The 21,887-nt window shown below is 38.7% G+C and overlaps 1 protein-coding gene across 1 annotated transcript in view; it reads right to left on the reverse strand.

Moving 5' to 3' along the window:
- The window catches only part of NALCN (sodium leak channel, non-selective), a 252,275-nt gene that overhangs the window by 18,324 nt on the left and 212,064 nt on the right, over positions 1 to 21,887 (reverse strand). Inside the window, 16 exon segments of the mRNA XM_086482062.1 lie at positions 112 to 218; positions 753 to 846; positions 5,816 to 5,914; positions 5,999 to 6,119; positions 7,954 to 8,060; positions 9,737 to 9,841; positions 11,021 to 11,188; positions 12,987 to 13,118; positions 13,220 to 13,340; positions 13,702 to 13,758; positions 16,062 to 16,184; positions 16,350 to 16,441; positions 17,717 to 17,786; positions 18,220 to 18,321; positions 19,874 to 19,919; positions 19,922 to 19,959. Coding sequence (XP_086338188.1) covers positions 112 to 218; positions 753 to 846; positions 5,816 to 5,914; positions 5,999 to 6,119; positions 7,954 to 8,060; positions 9,737 to 9,841; positions 11,021 to 11,188; positions 12,987 to 13,118; positions 13,220 to 13,340; positions 13,702 to 13,758; positions 16,062 to 16,184; positions 16,350 to 16,441; positions 17,717 to 17,786; positions 18,220 to 18,321; positions 19,874 to 19,919; positions 19,922 to 19,959 — 1,582 coding nt within the window.

The raw sequence follows: 21,887 nt of genomic DNA on the forward strand, positions 1-21,887 counted from the left end.
GTTTCCGTACATTCATCGCAGTAATGGATCAATTGATCGTTAATTGGTGTTAGGAAATGTGCAACACATGCTGTACTACTATAATGAAATGCTTAAAAGAAACACAATTACCTTAACTGATAACAACACAGACTGGGCCAGAACAAGTACAGCAATAGTTCTCTTAAAAAATGGATGCTGAGTTATATCATACATCTTAGCTCTAAAGCCATCGTTATCTGAAAAAGAACGAGTTTGTGGAGGAGAGTTAAAATACACAGTGCTATTTTTCCCCTATTTCTTGAAGTATTTTCCATGTTCATTAGTGGCAAAATAATCCTTTCTATGTTTCAAAATACTTTTCTAATTTTCTGCTACAATTTTCCATATCAAATACAGCTTCTGAACATATAATTTCAAATATCGAATGGCAGTGTTGCATGAAGGCTTTGGTACTTGTAGGGCAAGTGCATCATTCAACTGCTGTCAGGTTAATACATTCCATTCATATCATTAACAGCCAACTGCAAATATTTTTCATTTAGAAATTCATTTCTTCATTAAGGCTTATCCTAAAACCATCGAAGCACAACCTTTTTTGGGTTGATTTTAATAGCCTTATGCAGAGATCTGTAGTTGAAGCCTGTTTCCACATTAACTTATGCACAACCTCCTAGTGGCCTCACGATTACAATTTTAATTTGAATCGCAGACTCCTGGGGAATTATGAACACTAGGGCTCAACATGAATAAAATCAAAATATCTTTGATACCCGGACGAGGTGGGAGATGAAGAGGTTGTGCTATCTTCAGTCTGCTTTTCAGATCTTCCCATCGTCTCTGATCTACAGTCAGTAAAGCTGTCCCCTTAACAAACAAAGAGAAGCGTATAAAGCTTTTGTCATATAAAAGCTAGAATATTTAATGCTGTAAACATGAAAACAACATTCTCTTTGGTGCCTGAAATAAAGTTACATACGCAACTCTCCTTAAATAACACACTGTTTGGGTAAAGGGGTCTAAAGTATCAGCTGTTACTCAAGAGGATTTCTGGATGCATTAGCTGTGAGTTTCTGGGACTCAACTCAGCAGGCACAGTTGTTGCTCTTTGTAGCAGGAGCCCAGTGTGAGCAGTAGAAAACTACAGGAGGTCTTCCATTTGACTGAACATCATTTGCCAGGAAGCACTGTTTTAAAAAGTGGTCGATTTTGTCCGGACTTTGCTGCAGAAAATCCCGCGGCTCGTCAGTGCCGCTACAGTTTCTGTGGGAACGAGCCCTCCAGGACACCGCTGACGCTCTCCACAGCTCTTCTGCTTGGGGTATAATTGAAATAAAATAATAGTATGCTGTGAATCTACAAGAGCTCTCCACAAAGGAAGCACAAGGAGAGGCAGACATACACCTTTAGGGTGGGCGGTGGTAGATGGCAACGTGCATGTTTTCATAACATAGGAAGAAACAAGCAAACCCCAAACAGAATTCAATGTTATTTAAAATGACCTTCAAAACAAAATGAGGGCCTCATCACTTCAGAGAACTGTGTCACGGGTTAGGGCTGGGCTGACAAACTGTAAAATCTCATGGAAGGAGTCTGGAGATACAAAAACAAGCGAGACCTTTTCAAGGTAAATGTCACAAGCCTGTCTCCCAGACACTTGGCTGCTCCCTCAGTCAGCACAGAGCTGCACCGAGCTGGGCGAGGGCTGATGTGATCTTTGGGGCTTGCCTCGGCATTGGCTTGTGTAGACACTGGAACTACAGCTGGCTGTGTGACTGATAAGGTCAGGATTCCTCCCTCTCAGTGGACATAATCTCTTTATGGAGCTGTGTCCCCAAATGGCACACTGGGAGGAGGTGCCTTCTAACACAATGCAGACAAAGTGACAGATGCGAGAATGCCTATTACTCATGTCAGGCCCAAACCACACCATTCAGAAATGCTTAAATTAAAAGGCAACTCATTCACCCAAATGAGCGTGTCTGGTTTATATTCTTGGAGATCTTTCACTGCAAACAAGACAAAAGGTGGCAAAAAAAGTGGACTTTTGTAAAATTTAGCAATAGTGATGCCAAGTTGCTCTGTTGCTCAGAAACTATCACTTCCACCAGCGGGACCATTACAAGGGGACCACAGAGCAGAGCCCCACAAGTGGGACTACTGCTGGAGGAGTTGTATTTGCATTCTGACTTCAGCTCAAAACAGGCAGATAATATTTGAGTCGATCACGTCTTCACTGCCGACTGAACATGTGGCACTTGGGAGCTGTGAGAAGTGATGGGTGGGGGTTGTGAAATGGCGGGGCGGTGGAACACTTCAGGCTACTGGCTTGTCACTGGGACAGCCCAGAGCCCCCTGTGGTACTTCCCAGTCCAATGTCTCCATGCCTGCAGCTCCAACAGCTCACATGAAATACTACAGCATACTACTCTGAAAATATTTTGGGTTTGTTTTTTTTTAAAAAATTGTTTGTTCTCACATAAAATAGTTTATTCAGTAACTGTCCAACTGTGACGCTCCTCAACAACTCCTGGCACTACCCTAACCATGTTATCAGCCATGAACTTTCTAACGCCAATGTTTACTTAAAACACCAATAGCTTTGCCAAGGAACCGGTTTTAAGAAGATGCAACTTAACCTCACACAGCGATGGTTTTGCTGTCTTCTTTCTAAACTAGTTGCCAGTCTTTGCTCTATCTTCACATTTTTTTTTCAGTTCCTGGACATTCCTTCACTCTACTTGAATATTGATTGGGCTGAGATTTTTTTTCTCCCACTACATATTCATCCTTTCAAATCAAATCCTTTTTTTTCTCCCACTAACTTATTCATCCTTTCAAATCAAATCTGAAGATGTTTTCTTTTCCCTATAGTAAATACATAAAAAGTAAAAAGTATTCAGAAAAAAGAGAGAAAAACAAGCATCACATGCCACAGCAGCTACCTGAGGTTACTAAGAAACAACTGAAGAAGCTGAACCAGATGACAGAAATGATTTATATTGACTGTATTTTTGGTATCATGTAAATTCTATAGAAATATTGCATAATGTGCCTACTCATTGTAATTCATAGGGAACTGTTACTAGCTTTTTTGATGTTCAGGCTAATGCTTTTCCTGTATTCAGATATGGAGGAGAGCATTCATAGTCGAAGAGGTGGCTGTAGTTTGAGGAAAGCATATAAGCAGAGAAAACCACCCCAAAATGACAAATGTAAAAATCAGATAATTTTCTGAAAATAATGGGAACCCTGATTCAGGGCCTACACCTTAGTCTTCCACATTTACACTGACAGCTCATACAGGGACAATCTGTGCTAAGATGAATTGTTTAGTTATCTCCTGTGCTCACAATCCTTGTAAGCCTCATGTTCACACCTTCCAGTTCCCTCTCATTTTGAATCACGTACAGTGAACATAAACGAACTTTTACTTTTCACATGAGTTTGAGCTGTCCTGTCTCTTTAAAGTTGCATATCTAGGAGGAGGGAATGACATTTGAATCTGCTACACAGTCACATATAATTAAGGGTATTTTCCCCCTGTTCATGTTGATATTTCAAACTTAAAAATAAAAAACTCATGAAAGATTTACACTGATATTGTGGATAAATCACTTGAAAAATAACCTGTGGGTTGGCCCAGATCACCTTATTCCATAATCGACAGTTGACTACACAGATGAATACTGAGTTATTAGTTAATGACATCTCACTAATTTGTGAAAGAAATCTCAGAAGTTGCCTTTGCTGGAGACAGGTGGACACAGTGAGCTTGATCTTGTGAGTGACTCCTACAGAAAGAGTGGGAACTAAGAGTGAAAACACTGTCTAGGAGATTGACAGCACTTGGTAAGTTTGGGCCTATTGTCACAAAAACATAATAAAAGTCATACTAGTAAGGTCAAATATTCAGCTCTCCTAGTACCTTTTTTCTACGACAATGGCCAAAAGGAGATGCCTGTAGGTATAGCAAAGCAATCCAGAGCAGCAAGTGTCTCCTGATGATTCTCCATTGCCCATAGAGCTGGCTCAGAATTCATGACAGATACGTTCAAGACCACAAGCAAAACTAAAGGGCAAACACATCACTTCCTCGCTCCTCAACACCTCACGCACCACACCTCAACAGGGTAAATGAAAGATGTTTGATCAGCCATGATCACAAGCTACTTAAGAGTGAACTCTGTAATGTGATATTTCTTCTTCTCGCCTATGCTTGTGCCTATAAACAGGCTTTTGAGGAAGTGGACCTGCGTGGAAAGTGTAAAGGGGAAGGAAGAAACAATTTCTATGATAGAAATGCTCAGCTAACATCTCAATAGAGTTTCATGAACTGTGATGTACATGACAGAAACACACACAGCTAAATAAATCATAGTTATAAAAAAACCCCACTAAAATAACTAATTTAAATGAAATTACCTTTTTTTTTTTTTGAGACTTGCTGAAAAATATACTGTATTCATCAGTGTAAGGCTGACACATTTGAAGGAAAAGCAATATTACAAAGCTGAACAGGAAGGGGCAAAAGCATCTATAAAAATCCAGTGGAATTCTCATACTGGAGAAATTTCAGCTTTGTTAATTCACTAGTCAAAATTTAGTGAAAAAGAAAACAAATGAATAGCACATTTCTTCTTGTTCTCTAGAACAGTTACCTTTTAACAAGAATGACTGCACTTTATCTCACCAAGATTACACTGGAGTCACACAAACATAAAAATACGTTCTTCTGAACAGCAGTGGGTTTTTTAGGCTATTTATTTGGTTTGCAATCTGCTTGACTTCATTTCATGATGCCTTACTTGCCTACATTGGGCACACAGTAGTGTGCTGCCCAGCTCCCTGCAAGAAGGAGTCAAGTGGTTTCCTTGAAGGGAAAACTCAATAGTTATGTTTGCTACAGAGTTGGGGTCAGGGCCACAGTAGAGCCACGGCCAGCACCCAGTGTGTCTCCAGCACTAGCACACCGGGTTGCCTTGCACCTCCAAGCCCCAGGGCGCACAATCATCCTTTCCCTCCAGTGTGGTCAATGAGTGATAAAAATATCACTTTAGCTAGCTGCTCACTGATACCTCATTATTTTTGGGACTTTGAATTGAAAGATGAGAAAAATTAAAAGTTATGTCTTAGTGCCACAGGGTCACCACAAGATGCTCAGAAAAAAAAGTCAGATTAAGGGCTGTTCGGTGTTATGTGGCAGATCCATCCAGACGATGCTATCTTTAACAAGTGTAGACCTGCTCTGTAACCATTGACCCAGGGATATGTTTTTCTACCTTTCAGGATAATCCACAAAGCCCACATGAACTGCAGTTTTTCCCTAGAATGCTAGCTACATTTTTGTTTGAGTGATGAGCAATCAATTTTACAACACGCTCTGCTGTTTGCCAGGAAAAAGCCAGGCAGCTTTCCTTTGGATGTGAAATACTGCAATTGCAGGGCTCTAATGAGACCCCTTAGTTTTACCATGTACAAGCATAATATGTCTTTTTACCTGCCACTGCATGTATGCAAACTAAAACAGCAGAATGTGGAGCATCTGTAAATACATTGTGCTTTAGGTTAAAGCTCCATCTGGCAGCATGGCTGCATTGTAAATAAACTCAGTTGACTTTGAAAGAGTGTGTGATGGATTGCCATCATCCCAGGCTTCAGTTTTGCAGCAAATATGGATCAGGCGTGCCTGAAGCCAGACTTGCAGGTTTGCAGAATGTAAGATTGGTAAGTCAGTCTTAAAGGCAGTCTTACCAGGTAATGTAGACAGTGTAATACCAGTTTCAGGTTTCTTACAGAGCCAGTTGTATACACAATAAACCACCTCACTCAGTACCTTGTTTTCATTGAAATTAGCAATGACAACTCCAACGAAAAGGGTCAGTCCAATCATGCAGCCAAGGAATACAAAAACATGAATGTAGATTCCATGAATCTGAACAGAGAAAAATAAGATTAATAGTTAAAACAAATCAAAGTATGTGTTGTAGAATTAAAAGACTCTGATGTGGTTTCTTACTGGTCCAACGCGATGAATAATAACATCTCTGACTTCCACCCAGCCTTTTAATGAAAGAACTTCGAATAGTGCCAGCATTGCGTTCCCCACATTGTCAAAATTAAAATTCCGAGGATTTGCCCTGAAATGCAGTAAACAAACAGGTGTAACTTCAGCAATAAAATTGTTCTTTCTGTTTGTTACCTTGATTCTTCATAGTCTAATTAACATCTAAATACCTTGCAAAGCTGGTGTGAAAGCCTCTGAAATATGTAAGTTACAGTTGTGTCTCAAGAGTAAGGAAACAATAGCAATAGCAATAACTACGTACAGTGTAATTTTTTTGATCCCTATGTATGTTCTATTTTCTTACTTAGAATTTGATTCACAGTAATAAAGCTTATAACATGTTGCTGCATTGTAGTGTTTTTGTCAACGAAATTAGCAAAATACAACATTCATGAAAAAACGGATCTGATAGCATTGGCCAGATTCTAAAATATATTTCCCTGAAGAAGACCAGTCTCAAACCCACATAAATGATGAGGATTCCAAAGTCAGAGAGATTGTTTAGAAAATGCTGTTCCTTATTTCATTATCAACAGAAACTGATGGTCTAAAGCAAAACTTACTGAGAGGACATCACATCTTGGCTTCCCTATTCCATATGCTCTGACCTTTTGTATCAATTGAGATTCAAAAGGGTGTTTCCAGATGAACATTAAAAGCACCCTCTTAGGGCTAGCTTAGCACATTTCTCTGTCTCTACAACCTGAGACAGATAATGCAAGGAGACCAATTAATTTTCAACAATTTAAGGTAAATAGTTGTATTCCAGAAGAATTATCAAGTGTTTGGTGCTTCTGAAAATGCAGCCATTCAGTGAAAAGGAAAGTTCTCAGATGCAGATATTTCTTTTAAATGCAGTCCTTATACTGACATCTGGCTCTTGAAAAATCTGTCCTGAAACAGCCAACAGGTGGTATAAATGTCCTTGCGGTAAAACATTTTTCTGCAATAACAAAACATTCCCCAAAGTTTACAGTTATGCTGATTAAGACCGTTCTTGCTTATTTCTGGATCAAGCTGAAGAGGATTGAATTTGCTTACTCAAGGAGGAATTTGTCTGAAGCATACAGAAGCAAATCCTTCTGCAGATGTTTCACTGACTATTCAAATCACAATATATTATTTGATTAGTGTAGGATGGCTCTGAATCTACCACTGCTGGTACATTCTTTATCCACGCACATAGTCAATTAAAATAATTGTGGCTGTTAAGCTGATTTTGCAAAATGCCACTCAACTTAAAAAAGCAAATAATTAAAAAAAGTTTTTTAACCTTAAAAAGTTTTTTTCGTCTGTTCAGGTGTTGGGAAATATTAAACAAACTTTATCAGAATACTAATCATAAATGTAACATTAGCTCTTATATAATTTGCAGTGCACTACTGCACCAGATAGACCACAAGGATTTCTTGCATTGGAAACAGAAAGAAGCTGTTAGCTGGTGTGGTTGATGGCCATAGAAGAGAAAGGCTGGATTTAGACATGACTTGCTCATTTTTTATGGGTAGCTGTAGGCAGGTTGATTTCCCTTTCTTCTTTTCCCATCTTTTCCTATTTATTCTTAGGTTCTGTGTTGATGTATGGCTCTCAGGATGTCTTCGTAATAGTACTAAACAACAATTAAATGATAATCTTGGTTCAAGACAGTAACTCCCACTATAATAAAAATCACATCTAATTCCTAGGTTCGGTACCTACAGGTATTTTTTTCCTTTGTACTTTATGAATAGAACAGCAGGTGAAGTCTGGAAAAGTCTTTACTAAGTATACCAGAATTTTTACCCTTAATATCATTTGACTTATAATAAAACCCCTCCATCAGCAGTTGAATGCTATGAGATTTGAGCCATTTTCTACATTAACAGCTGTGGTTTTGAAGAAGGATAGGCCAATGCGTAGCAACTCACCAGACTCGTGGCACCCAAAATCCAGGCTTTTTCTCTCCAGGTCTTAACTTTAAATTGAGATTTTTAGAAACACTTACATTTATTCTGAAGATGCCATGACAATCTTCCTACAGTGGAAAAAACCACAGCCTAAGATTAAACAATGGCCTGTGAGAGATGCCAAAATGCCAGTATAGACAGCACCCTTGCCATGATGGGGAAGCAATGTAAACAGAAATGAAGGGTTATTTACAGGTCTGGGATTAATAGTCATGGACCTTTACCCAAATGAAAAAAATGAATCTTGGAAGAATTCAAAAAACCCTTCTCCTTCCAGGACTTCTCCAGGGGTCAGTACTGGGTCCAGTCTTGTTCAACATATTCATCAATGACCTGGATGAAGGGACAGAGCCCACCCTCAGCATGTTCGCTGATGATAATGAAACTGGGAGGAGTGGCTCACACACCTGAGGGCTGTGCTGCCATCCAGCAAGACCTGGACAGGCTGGAGAGCTGGGCAGGGAGGAATCTAATGTGGTTCAGTCAGGGCAAGTGTAGGGTCCTGCACTTGGGGAGGAACAACCCCATGCACCAGTACAGGCTAGGGATTGATCTGCTGGGAACAGCTCTGCAGAGAAGGACCCGGGAGTCCTAGTGGACAGCAAGTTGACCATGAGCCAGCAATGTGCCCTTGTGGCCAAGACGGCCAATGGCATCCTGGGGTGCATTAAGAAGAGTGTGGCCAGCAGGTTGAGGGAGGTTCTCCTCCCTCTCTACTCTGCCCTCATGAGGCCACATCTGGAGTACTGTGTCCAGTTCTCTGCTCCTCCCCAGTTCAAGAAGGATTGGAATCTACTGGAGAGAGTCCAATGGAAGGCTATGAAGACTATTAAGGGACTGGAGCATCTCTCTTATGAGAAAAGGCCGTGAGACCTGCGTGTGTTTAGCCTGGAGAAGGGAAGACTGAGAGGGGACCTTATCAATGCTTATAAATATCTAAAGGGCCGGTGTCAAGAAGAATGGGCCAGACTCTTTTCAGTGGTGCCCAGCAACAGGACAAGGGACAATGGGCACAAACTGGAGCACAGGAAGTTCCACCTGAACATGAGGAAAGACTTCTTGGCTTTGAAGGTGGCAGAGCACTGGAACAGCTGCCCAGAGAGGCTGTGGAGTCTCCTTCCCTGGAGATATTCAAAACCCACCTGGATGCCATCCTGTATGAACTGCTCTAGGTGATCCTGCTCTGCCAGAGGGGTTGGACTAGATGATCTCCAGAGGTCCCTTCCAACCCCTACCATTCTGTGATTCTGTGACTGAGAATGCTTTTCATTTTGCAAGGCTATGTAGCCTTTCACTTATTTCCTAATGATAATTGCTCTCTTTAGGTGATATTTCTCCAAATGGAGTACAGCTAACTTTCTCCATGTAACCTACACAGCATTCACAGTGCTTTTGACCTCTAGCAGCCTAACCTGTTTTTTAGTTGCTACCTAGGAATGCAAAGGCATCATTTTCCATGGTTAATTCCATGCGACATCCAGTCCTTTGCAGATAATATGGTATGAATTTGACAACTTTTCCAGACAGTCCCCAATATTTGGACTTGCTTTACTTTTTTACATGAACACCCAGACTTATTCACTCACTCCTTTATCACCTTTCCCTGCATCATCCTGCTTCTAAACAAGAAAGTTCCCAAGATCTCCATCTCTCATATGATAGCTCTGATTGCCCTACTTGCTTTCCCCAGCAGGCAGAAATGGCACAGCATACTATTATTTTGAAGCAGAAAAGCAGTTCTTACCCTAGAGATGATGTGTGGATCATTACATTTAGCCAGTTTTCCAGCAAACAGCTGCACTCCAAAGCTTGCGAAAACAAGCATTAATGTCAGCAAAAGAATAGAAACCTGTAAAGATGAAGGTAGACTTGTCAAGCTCTCCTCCTGCAGACTTGAAAAAGGGGGTCTGATCCTTCCATGAACTGCAGGGAGGATCATTTTATTGTATAAACCTGGAGATAAGGCTTTCGTGACAGACATGTTATTTTAGGTTCAGATCCAGTAACCAAGTGCTGTGTTATTATTAGCAGTATTATTAACGTAACATTTAAGAATTGTAGACAAGGATTGAGGCTTTCTTGTACTCTGTGTACCATCTTGCTAAGTTCTGTATGCATAAGAACTGCCATTCACTTTAAAGAGAACTCTTCAATTACTTAAATACACGCTGCTTCTGTTTTGCTGAATCAGGCTTTAACAATTAATCTGAGTAAGCCATTGTTAGATATTTAATTCCAGGATAGCTACAACAAAGATATGAATGAGCAAATTACGATGTAAATATCTTTAACAGAATATAGTGTCTATGAAATGCTAACTAGCTGTATAGTTTTTGTCCTTGCTGTATTACTGTCTGCAAATATTTTGTAGCTTAGCTTTTTATAACAACCTAAACTAATACAGCATTCTGTTAAGGAACAAAGTGTCTGCTGTTTAGGCTGACAAATATCACATAGGGTCCCAAGACAATAGATTAGGTTTTGATCAAGCAACAACAGACTCCATTATTGTTATTATTACTATAAGTGCATAATCATGATTGTAATAATAACAACAATGACATAACAATGAGATCTAGATCTGTGATGAACAACTGTATTGTCTCTGGTTGCCCCACAAAAAACATGGAGGTAGAGACCTTCAGCTCTGAAACCAGGTTCACTTTTGTTCTTGCAGAGCTGCCATACCCTACGTCTCAACCTCCTTCCCCAACTAGAAGTCTAAATAAGAGGTAGATTTGATTTCAGTTGTCCTCCTATGTAATTATGGCCAAATATACACTGAATGAATAATATAATTTATAAAAGAATTATTACAGCCGCTTTATTCAGTATATATGTAAATGAGTTACTTATATTCCTAATTTTTAACCTGTTCTGTGGTCATCTGCAGTGGTAGCTACAATGAAAAGTAAACAGACAAGAATGGAGAAAAGATTAGAAAACATAAATGTTAGAGCGAAATGGTATCTTATTACTCCTCCACGTCTCATTTTTTAACAACAAGAACAAAATAACTGGCACATACCAAGAAGATTTCCTTAAAGCCACTGAACAGCTCTCGCACCACTTTCCTCATCTGAGGGACCAGTTTGAAAATTCGAAGAGGTCGGAGGCAGCGGAGTACCATTAAGAGCTGAGCTCCAGATTTGGCAGGGACGTTCTGAGGCATCCAGCACAGGAATATCAAACTCACCTTCAGGAGACAGGGCAGGAAAAGGCAAAGAAAGATTAGGCTTACAATGTCTCACTTGACATAGACACAGCACAGAAGATCAATAAACACTTCTCTTCCTTAAAATTAAAGTGAAGATTAAGGCAAAAAAAGCCTAATTTAGAAAAAAAGACTTGGATCTCCTGTGCTCTTAACGATTCTCCTAACTAACGGGCATCAGCTTCAGCCTCTGCCTTTCCCTTTGACTCAAAATATATTCTATTCTTCTCAGCAGATGGAACAGTTCCAAAGAAGAAATCAAATTGGCCGATTCAGAGCAGGGACATGAACTATACTCTCAGAGCACGCAGCATCATCTCTCTCCCCCCTTCTAATTTCAAACAGAGATTCTATCCTGAAACTGAGATAGTGTCACCTGGAAAGTCCTTTAACAGTTTCCTTGACAGTTTTTCCTAGCACTTTGTTACAGGCATAAGTAGTTTTGTCACTGTGTGGTTTTATCACGCAAATATTATGCACTCTAAAGTGTTTTCAAACAGCATAGTTGTGTCTTGTAGCCTGAGCAATCTCTGACAGATGGTTATTGATTGTAAAGTCTGTTAATTACTCCTTATTTTTTAAAAAGTATTTATAAAGCCAGTGTTATTACGGGGGACAGAAGTGAGAGTGTTGCAAAGAGGTAAGTGCACAAAAAATGGAGGATCAAGCTGATATCACCAATATGATTTAAAGCATAATATCATTTGCTAAAAACAACAGTAGTAAAAGACAGCTGCCCCACCAAAAAAAAAAAAAAAAAAAAAAAAGATTTGCCAGTGCTTCTGACTTTCTTTCATATTCTTTTAAGACCACCATAGGCACATTTGGAATATCCAAGCTACACCACCTAAGTTTTCCTTTCAGACAAGCAGAGGGATTCAGAGGGATTTCAAGAAACTAATGCACATACTGATTATGCATACTACAGTAGGAGTTTTGCAGAAGCATGCATGTTTTTATTTATGCTAACAATGGAATCTTTGATACAAATTGATCGTGACAAATTTTATGCAGCACATCTGTCTGGTGGATTAATCTCTGAAAGATTTAATCTAAATCCATCAAAGCCATTTTGCGTAGTAATTTCTTCAGTTAGAAAATATTTCGTACTGTGTTACACTGAGCACTCTTTTGACTCATTCAGTGGTGTTTATTGTCATATGTGAAGAGGAAATATACCCCCTTCTCTTGTATTTGAATGGAATGCAAGAAATTTCCAGGAGACAATTTTTTCCTGAGAACCACAACTGACAAGTATGGAATATAGGAAGACGCTGCTTTGCTCTCTTTCTGCTATAGCAACACCAGCAACAAGGATGTGTCCTTCTGTCAAATGGCAGAGGTTTTTGAAACACCTTCTATAAAGCAGGAGAACTGTTGAGAGGGGAGGAAGCAACGAATGACTAAGAAACAGATAAAATATTCTCCTGCATAAAAACGCTGAAGCAAGGTCAGAGATCTCTAGTTTACTCTGGAATGAAATCAGGCCTCATACTTAAAACATATCAGCAAATAAACATTTAAAAGGGGCCATTGTATGGCCCTACACTAAATTGCCAGGTGCTTATCACATCAGTGTATTTTTAGACATCTAAACAAGTATTTGTACACATAATTGACAGGACTGCACATGAAAACAGTGGTGTTTGTACACATATGATACTAGTGCATTTGCACCAGGCTGCAGAGACAAAATTTTTAATATTACCAAACATTTATATATCCAAAAATATCAAAATTAAGAATGCTACAGAAACTTCCCATAAGTATAAAAACTTACAAGATATATAAATATGTCCATAACTCCTCCAAAGTCCCTAATGACAGCTGTTGGTGTAAAAAACAAGCCATCTGCCATAATCTTCAGATTAAGCTCAATGCTCATGAATATTACAAAAACATATTCAGCAATCTGAAAATCAAAGCAGAGAACAGTCATAATTTAGGAACAGGCAGTGGAGAAAACCAAGGTGACTGTGCTTCATTAAATGTAAAACGATTCAGTGACAGTACCTGGAGTGTTGGAGCATGCATAACTCTTCTAAAGGGGGATTCGAACATCATGGAAATGCAGGAGCATATAGTAACAATGATCATGACCCAGTCCAGGTAAGTAACCAAACCCAGCAAGTCACTGTGAACAATACGTAAGGATAACCATTACAGAAGTGCCAAAACTGCTGTGTCACTTGTGTCTACACCACAGTTAAGTCCTTTCCTATGAAAAATAAATTAAACTGAGGAGTGTCAGAAATACCAGTATTTCAGAAATGTGTAATGAAACTAGGGAAATTACATGCAAGTGAAGAAGAAAAGCCTGATAAAAAAATCCTCATTCTATTCATCCTCCTCCTCAAACAATCCATGGAAATAAAAACCTTTTTGGGGAAAAAAGAGAAAAACACATGGGCATGCACACATACATGCATGTGTGTGCTCAAACACTTATACTGCAGGCTTATGTGACCAAGCAAAGTTACTTTTGCAGTGCTTACTAAAGCTGATGGTATTTGGTATTTTTCACAGCTCCAGTAACAGGATCTGTTTTAGAACTATAAAAAAAAAGAAAAGATACAGTCATTTACATTTTATTTTAGTCAGCATTGTAATTATACCATGCACCCATCACCTCAAAGTAATTTTTATCCAAAATCAAGGCTACATTTTATCTTGGCTTAATTTTTAATGTCTGTATAAATTTCATTTAATTCTATGCAATTTTAATCATATTATCAACACAGCTAGCATCACTTTAACTCATGGCCTACTGTAATTCCTCTAACAATTCTTTAAACTGCTAGGTTTTTGTGTTTTGCTTTTGTAAGCAAGGACTTAATTTTTGATTTTTCTTAGGGATAGGGGGTGATAACCTGCTACTGAATTTTATGTTCCAAAGTCCTTCCTCAGGAGTTCTTTCCTTTTATTTCAAAACCTCTTGGACTATATCCTCATCTGACACAAAAAACTCCTTCCACAAGTCCTATTTATTTTATTACTTCTTCGATCATTTTCTGATTAATATTTCTAGATTCTTCATATCTGAATTTTCCTATGAAATTGCTGTGCTTCACCTGCCATATCCAAACACCCTTTCAGCAGTCACAGAGAGTGAGAACCATGCTATAAGTAATAAGCACATATCTAGATAGACATGAGTTAAGTTCTTGCTCCAGTAATTATTTAGCCTTTTTATACAAAGCAGAATGGCTTCAGCAGGAGAAGCTACAAGAATCCTATCCAAGAAGCCTCTCCTGCCCCAGTCGTTAGGGGCACTTTTTACTTATCTTTCAATTCCTTGTAGCAAATCATGCTGAGACAGGATCTGCACTGAGGTATCCTATACTCCATGCGAAGGCTCCAGCCATTGGGCTGTGAAATTGCCATCACTTCCTCATTGAGCTTAAAGTGAAAAATGGACTGACTTGACTTGTGGCATTACTACCAGAAGAGATTTCATGAATTACAAGAACGCAAGATGCACGCAAGGAGAACAAGAGGCATCTTCCACATGCCAGGTTCACCCACTTACAGCACTCAGTATACAGAATATAATGGTTTTGATGCCTTCCCACTGAATCCACTGACTTTTGTGTCTTCTTAAGCTCACTCCTCTTCCCCACATTGTATATAGTGGCATTCCTCAGCCTTTTTTACTAGAAGAAAATATGTATCCTACCAGTTTGAAGAAGATACTTGGAATATCTTACTTGGCACGCTGGGTGGGAAAATGAATAAAGTAGGTAGGATTTAAATAAATGAAAAAACGACTGTTTAACAAAATTATTTTACTCTTATAATGGCAAACATTTTAATTAGACTGTTGATAATAAAAATATTCTGTTACCCTTGGGCACTCCACATGTATTTGGCAAGTGGATTGGAATGCATGTTTGTGTGTTTTGTTTTGCTGTTTTAATTTGCAACTGCTTCATGGACTGGTGAACCACAATCAGGTTAGCAGTTGCATAGAAAAGTAGGCACCTAACTCAAGGACATGCTCCTACATAGGTGGCAGAAGACTTAAATATGGGTTGTGTAAAACTGGAGTATCTAACCTTCCTGTTCTACCTAGAAATAACTTGTTAAAGGGCACAGAGAAAATCAGTAGTAAATCAGGTGCTGAAACCAAGTCTTCCAAGTACCAAGCTCATAGCCTTGAGCTATCTTCTGTCTTATGATGTCTGTTTGCAAGGTGATGTGTATTAACCCGCCAAAATTAGGGTGTCAGCCATAGACAAGTTTAAAAGAAGAGCAATGAGACAATTTTATATCAAGCTGCTTGTACATAGATCTATATCTGCCACACTCACATACACCTACAGTTCAGTTACTGAGTCTTACTGGTTTTCACCTGGTCTAGGTTTTCTCCTTTTATCTCCCACAGCTGAACACCTCCCGATCCCATTCTGGGTCTCTAATTATGGGCTAAGGACTCTTTATGTGAGCATAGGTGGGATTAATTTCTCTTAATCTTTTCCTATTCTTTGAGTAACTGTTGGTGTATAAACACTTCCCACCTTATGATGAGGAATAGGAAGGGAGTAGCAAGCTGACTCCCCAAGGTCTAAAAATGGGGGTATAAAACATCAGCCTTTCCTCTCAGTTCATGCCTGCAGCTTCCCCACAGTCTTGTCCCATGTCAGTATCAAAGACTGCTCAAACATATCTGCCCTTACACAGCTTTTTATTGCTTCCTTTCTTCCAACAGGACGACTATACCACAGGCAACTGACTGCCAGCTCGTGTGGTGACCACGTTATATGCAGTTTTCCTTTCAAATTAAAAGTTAGACCTAGATTTCTGAGGACGTGAAAGTAAACAGTTGGAACGAATTGTTGATATGGAATAAACTTACGCATTAAAGCGCGCTCGTACCACTACTCGGCAGAAATTCCGGAATCTGTGCTCGCGACCAACTATGAAAAGTGGTTTATCAAAATATGGATGATTCTCTCGCAGCTCCTCTTCCTGAACTTTCCTTTTGAAAGACAGAGTGTAAATTATTAAGTGATACGCATTATACCTGGCAAAAATATCACTTACACTTTGTTCTTTTTTCATCATGACTCTCAATACTTTTTACTTCATACAGAGAATACTTAATACAGAAAAGTGTGCACTCAGACTTTTGATTTTTAAATACCTTTTCATTTCAGCTTGTTCTTTTTTTTCTTGGATCATCTTTATCTCACTGTCTTCTCTCTGCGCATTTCTGTACCTCACTGTGTTGGAGTGCTAGAAGCAAAATGATTCCTTTTAAATGAGGTCTGTGGGTTGTTGTTTTTTAATGTTTCAGATGAAAGCAAGATATGGTATTTTACATAGAAAGATTCAAATGAAAAATCTTTATTTCCAAATGCACTGCATATCAACTCAGTCAAGCATATTGTACAGTATTTTCTATCTACAGCACAAGGCTACTTATTTTCATCAAGATTAATTTGAGTTTTAATTTCATGCATGAAGTCCCATCCAATGCAACTTTTAACTTTAAAAACAAAGGTCCTGTAAGTGCAGTTGATCTCTCTGAACTGGAATGAATACCACCAAAGGTACTAAGAGCAAAGACTGCGAAAGAAAGGGCTTTAGACGCCCTTTAGACACCCAGCTTCTCAAGCCTGTTGCACGTGCTGCCAGGCAGAGTTGTGCAGAACGTACAGGTAGTGACTACCGAGCACAGTGAGGGGGGAGAGGGAGGGAGGATGTTTTCTGTGCTCATCCAGTGGAGGGTATAATCAGTATTACTATTCAGAGTTAAGTGGGTCTTTGGAGCACTCCTGGAGGGGTAATGCCAGCTGTTACCCTTGCTATCGGACACAAGCAAAGCTGCATCTGCTTTAAAAGATTAGTTACAGTTTCTTTTGACCACCACACAGGGTAATTCATTAAGTACTTCTTATGCAGTTGTTTTCAAGTATGAAGCACATCTAGAAAATGACTGTCATAGTTTGGAAACAGACGAACTAATATTGCCCCTTGAATTTTCACAGTCACAGAGATCCACAAAATATCATAATGAATTTTCAGAAGTGAAAATGCACTTAACTGCATGTAACTATACCACAGTGAAATCCGTGGTTACTGTTCTCTCCTTTAGTCTTTGTCCTTTTGTCTGACAGTTCTGCTGTTTGAAAAACATTGTTAAACTTCCATCAGAAATTCTGAAGTGCTGTTTTGCCAGCCTCAGTGATTTGCGTAATTCCAGAGTAAGGCTTTTTAAGGTGTCCTGGGTAGCAATTGTTGTGTTCCTAATGTAGTGTCTACAGCTTCAGTGAAACTATCTCAGCAAGTGTTTCAAAACCAGTACGTCTATCAGTGAAATAACCATGTCAATTATTTTGAGGATAATTCTAATGCAGTTACAGTATTCCTTTCAAGATTTCAAAGGACAAATTGTAAACATTATATAAACTAAATAGACATTAGTCTTACACAAGCATTTATTATATAGTACATATTCTTATTTTTTTATATACTCAAATTGAAACCGTTATTTCTACGAGTACTTACATCTTGAGTCAACGTTTCAAGAGATTTTCCTCTGCTGATTCGCTGGCTGTTGGAACCATGTCTCAGTGACCTGAAACAATCATAATCAATTTAACGATACATCTCAAGATGAAATTTTGACCTTTATAGGATGGCCATTATAAAGCCATCTCCAGCCACCCAATATCTCAAATTCTTATCTTTTTTCTCTTGCTAACATCAGAAGCTTATATGTTCTTCAATTGTTTTCAATCTGGTCTAACATAAGCCAATTTCTTTCCTTCTGATCTTTAAATTGATAGCTTTGTAGCTGAAGAAGGAAATGACATTTGAAATAAAAAGGCATTTTTTCCATTTATACAGTACAATGAATTTCATTATGGTTACAATGAAGAATGTAGAATTCCATTCTTTGTACAAGTAAGAGACTTCAGTTTTTCATGTTAGGTATGGCTCAAATTTAATTCTTTTCATCACCTTTATTTTAAGAATATTTTTAAACCATCCTTTCTGTCCATGTATACCTGCGTTCTTGTCGTATATGATGCTGGACACTGAGTATTGACCTTTCCTTTGCAGGCTGCCCCTCAAAGGATCCGCTCAGCATGCGTTGTCTAGTGCAGGCTCTACGAAGAAATGTTGATGACACAGAGTTTTCAGTATAAATGATAGTTTCTGAGGTGGAGCATTCACAGGAGTCAGCTTGGCTTTCTGAGAAGCAAGCATACAGCTTAACAGACAATATCAATAAAACAGCAATGGAATTCCATGTAAATATATTTCCAAGGCAATGGTCCCCATTCTGCAACACAACTGGTCATCTGATGAACCTTCTCCATGTCTTGGCAGAGGCCATCTTTGAGATTTTTCAGTTTGCCGTAGAATTTATGGTCCCTCAAGACTTCACGAAGTGTGAAAAGGGTCAAGCAATGCACTAATCATCAGCAAAAACAGCTTCTTGGCAATAAAGAAGGGAATAATGCAGGTACAGCTGACATTTTACGGCAGCTCCCTTTCAGGGCTGTACTCGGCAAAATATTTATGTACACAAGCCTTACAGCATATCTTTGAGTGCTCTTCTACATAACTGAGAACATACATGGTTTGAAAAGAAAAGCTACACATTGCTGATTATCCTGTAATATGAAATGTCTGCTCTCTGGGAATGCATTGAACTTGTAGCATTTTGTTGTGTGGGGTTTTTCACTTGTTCGCTCATTTGCTTCGTTTTGCTTTTGCTGAATTTTGGCAAACACGTTTTACATTTTACACATTTTGGCAGAAATGAGTATTTGTTGGTTAGTAAGTGTGCTACAGCCAAGCAGTATCTTTATTTTGATGGCTACAATGAAATGGGTTTGCTTAAGAAAAAGAGAGGTTCCCATTAAAAGAGCTCACACAAATCCTCCAACAGCTGAGAAATGGAATTTCAACATTGGAAAAGTATTTTAACTTTCCAGGGATGCTACAATTTTAGGTATACACAGTGCACACCTTATTGCTCATTTTGTGTCATGCAATCATTCAGAGGAACACAAGACCCAACTGGTAATATTTAATACTTTTTAATGAACTGAATCTCAATTTTTTTAAAAAACATGAAAAACATGGTATTGGAGGAACCACTCTATTAGCCAGTCTACTGTAAGGCCTAGACAAATGCTATCCTTGATGGCATGGGATGATCATGTTTGATGGCAAAAGGTGTCCCAGGCATGGTCTTTCCCCACTGTGACTTCATTTTTCACTCTTCTCTTCTTTTTCTCATTCTTTTCTATTTAAACACATCAATGACACAAGTAGGGATCCAAAGTGAGATCTGGAACAAAAATGAGAAGCTTAGAATGCTTGTCAATGTTATCACTGTCAATCATACTAGCATGCCAGAAAAATTACATTGTGCTACTCTTGTTATAGAAGGCATTCAGTTTGCACTGCACTGAACTGAAGCATCATGCCATTTAAGAAAATTACTGTATGTCTTATGAAATACAGCTCATCTTAGCCAAATCATGAATGTTTTAATGTCAATGGATCTTAAGCATTGTATTATGGAGGATGATACTACATAACACTGTCAGAAGACAACAGAGATATCATTTGAATACCTGTGCAATTTTCTCGTAAAAAAAACCCCCACAACACAGATAAAAAATATTTCCTAAAAATAGATCCTACCTAACTCCATCAAAATGACAATTTAGCTTTTCCCAGCACAGGCAATGGAAAGTTCTGGGGTCTGACTTGTGTATAGAGGCTTCTTGCTGTGATAAAGAGGGTAACATTTTTTTTTCCCTGTAAATATGAATTATTGTGCTCTGCTTTTACCAGTTAGAAGTTATTTTCTTGACATCAAAAAGTGACCTGCACATAAACTTTTCATATCCTTGTACACAGGTTACTTGAATATCAAGTTACATAAACTCTTAGTGTCCATAATAAGAGAACATTAAATAAACTCAAACAATAAATTCCTTACCCGACTAATGAACAAGATGGCTTATTTGATTATTAATGATACAATAAAATACACTTAGCCATGTACTATACAGAATGGGCATACATAAAGGGTAATACCTGTAGAAAGACTGTTAGGATTCTCTATGATCTCTATCTAAGTTAGATTCCTAAATCCCTATTTAGAATTTATATCCATTGCATCATTTTCAACAACACTGGAAGCCCTGCAGCTCCTACTGAAGTCACCAGTGAAATAATGAAATGCCAGTTGTATAGCACAGAGATCAGAAACTTTTTTCAAGTTAACTGCAAAGAAACTTTTTGTATTTTCAGAGAAAAAGATGCTGTGCTGAAAAAGCCATGGCTACTTTTGACAGCCTCTCTCCCAGCATTCTCCCCTTGATGGAAATTAGTGCTTTAATCTTCCTTGTACGAACTCTTAGCAAAAGCCATGCTTTGTTATTCTTTTGACTTAGGATCTGGATATTTTTCAGCTGTTTAGCCACCTAGAATTGCAGATCTCTGGGGACTTTTGAAAAAGAAGACAGGTGCTATGGAGTTTTCAGAACTGCACAGTTGTCAATTTAAAAGTCTACAATAGGTTTTGTTTTCTTATTGTACTTATGGGCTTACTCTCAGTACCTACATGTAAGCCATGTGTCCAGGCTTCCCTCATAATCAGTGGAGGTATAGGACTCAATTAAATTGATTGTACAGAGGTGGATAGTGCCACCTGCCATGCCCTGGACTATTTTGCCTTGCTTCCAGCTGCTCCAGCAGGGTATGGGACCCCTACAAATCTCTCTATTACCTGCCATCCTCAAGAGGATGTTTTGGACATCCTCTGGCATCTCATACATTACTAGATGTCCATATGTGGACCACTTCATTGAACACTTGGTCAATTAATTTAATTAATGATGTTTGGAAGCTATTCAACTGGTCATAAAGTGGGCATCTGAAGGCTAAGCAGTCAGCTATAGAACTATAGAACTCATTGGGCTCCTCTGCCTGTATTGACCAGATCTCTGTCAACTAGCTCACAGGCAGATCTGATAGCCTGGAGGTGACCCCACACCTAGGACAATTACTGTGCCACAGTGTTAAAAATTCTGTCCTACATGGTTTGCAAATCAGAGTAAAAAAAAATGTTTTCTTTACTTGATACATCTTCACGTAACTGTAGGTAGTAAGAATCTTTTGACCTTTGTTCAGCCAACATAGGCAAAATTAGCATTTTTAGCTAAAATTGTCCTTTCCATCTTCCTATACGAGCTCTATGAAATATTAGCTAGGTTCATGTTCACTTGAGGAAGATATGAAACAAAGGAGAAGAGACAAGAAATATGTCAAGATTCTGGAATTTGTACTCACCTTGCAGAACTCTGAACACAGTCCAGCAGCTGCAAACTACATGCTCCAAATTTGCCTTGAAAAGCACAAATGTAATAAAATATCCTGAAAGAGAAAGTGTGATTTGGTAAGTTATCAGAAAGCCAGGCTACAGGGGAAGACCATACAGAACAATACGATACTGGGAAACCATACAGTTTGTATTACCTGTGAACAATGATGAGGTCCAAACTTTTGAAGTCCTTCAAACTATTTCATGCTTTGGAACGTCTGAAAAGTTAGTGAACAGACTGTTCAAGTACCATTCTTTGAGCTAATGTAAAATATTAAATGCTTTGATCAATACTTCAAAATACTATACCTTTAATGAATATTCTGA

This window comes from Leptosomus discolor, chromosome 1 (assembly GCF_034619465.1).
Source record: "Leptosomus discolor isolate bLepDis1 chromosome 1, bLepDis1.hap2, whole genome shotgun sequence".
In the NCBI taxonomy this organism is placed as follows: Eukaryota; Metazoa; Chordata; class Aves; order Leptosomiformes; family Leptosomidae; genus Leptosomus; species Leptosomus discolor.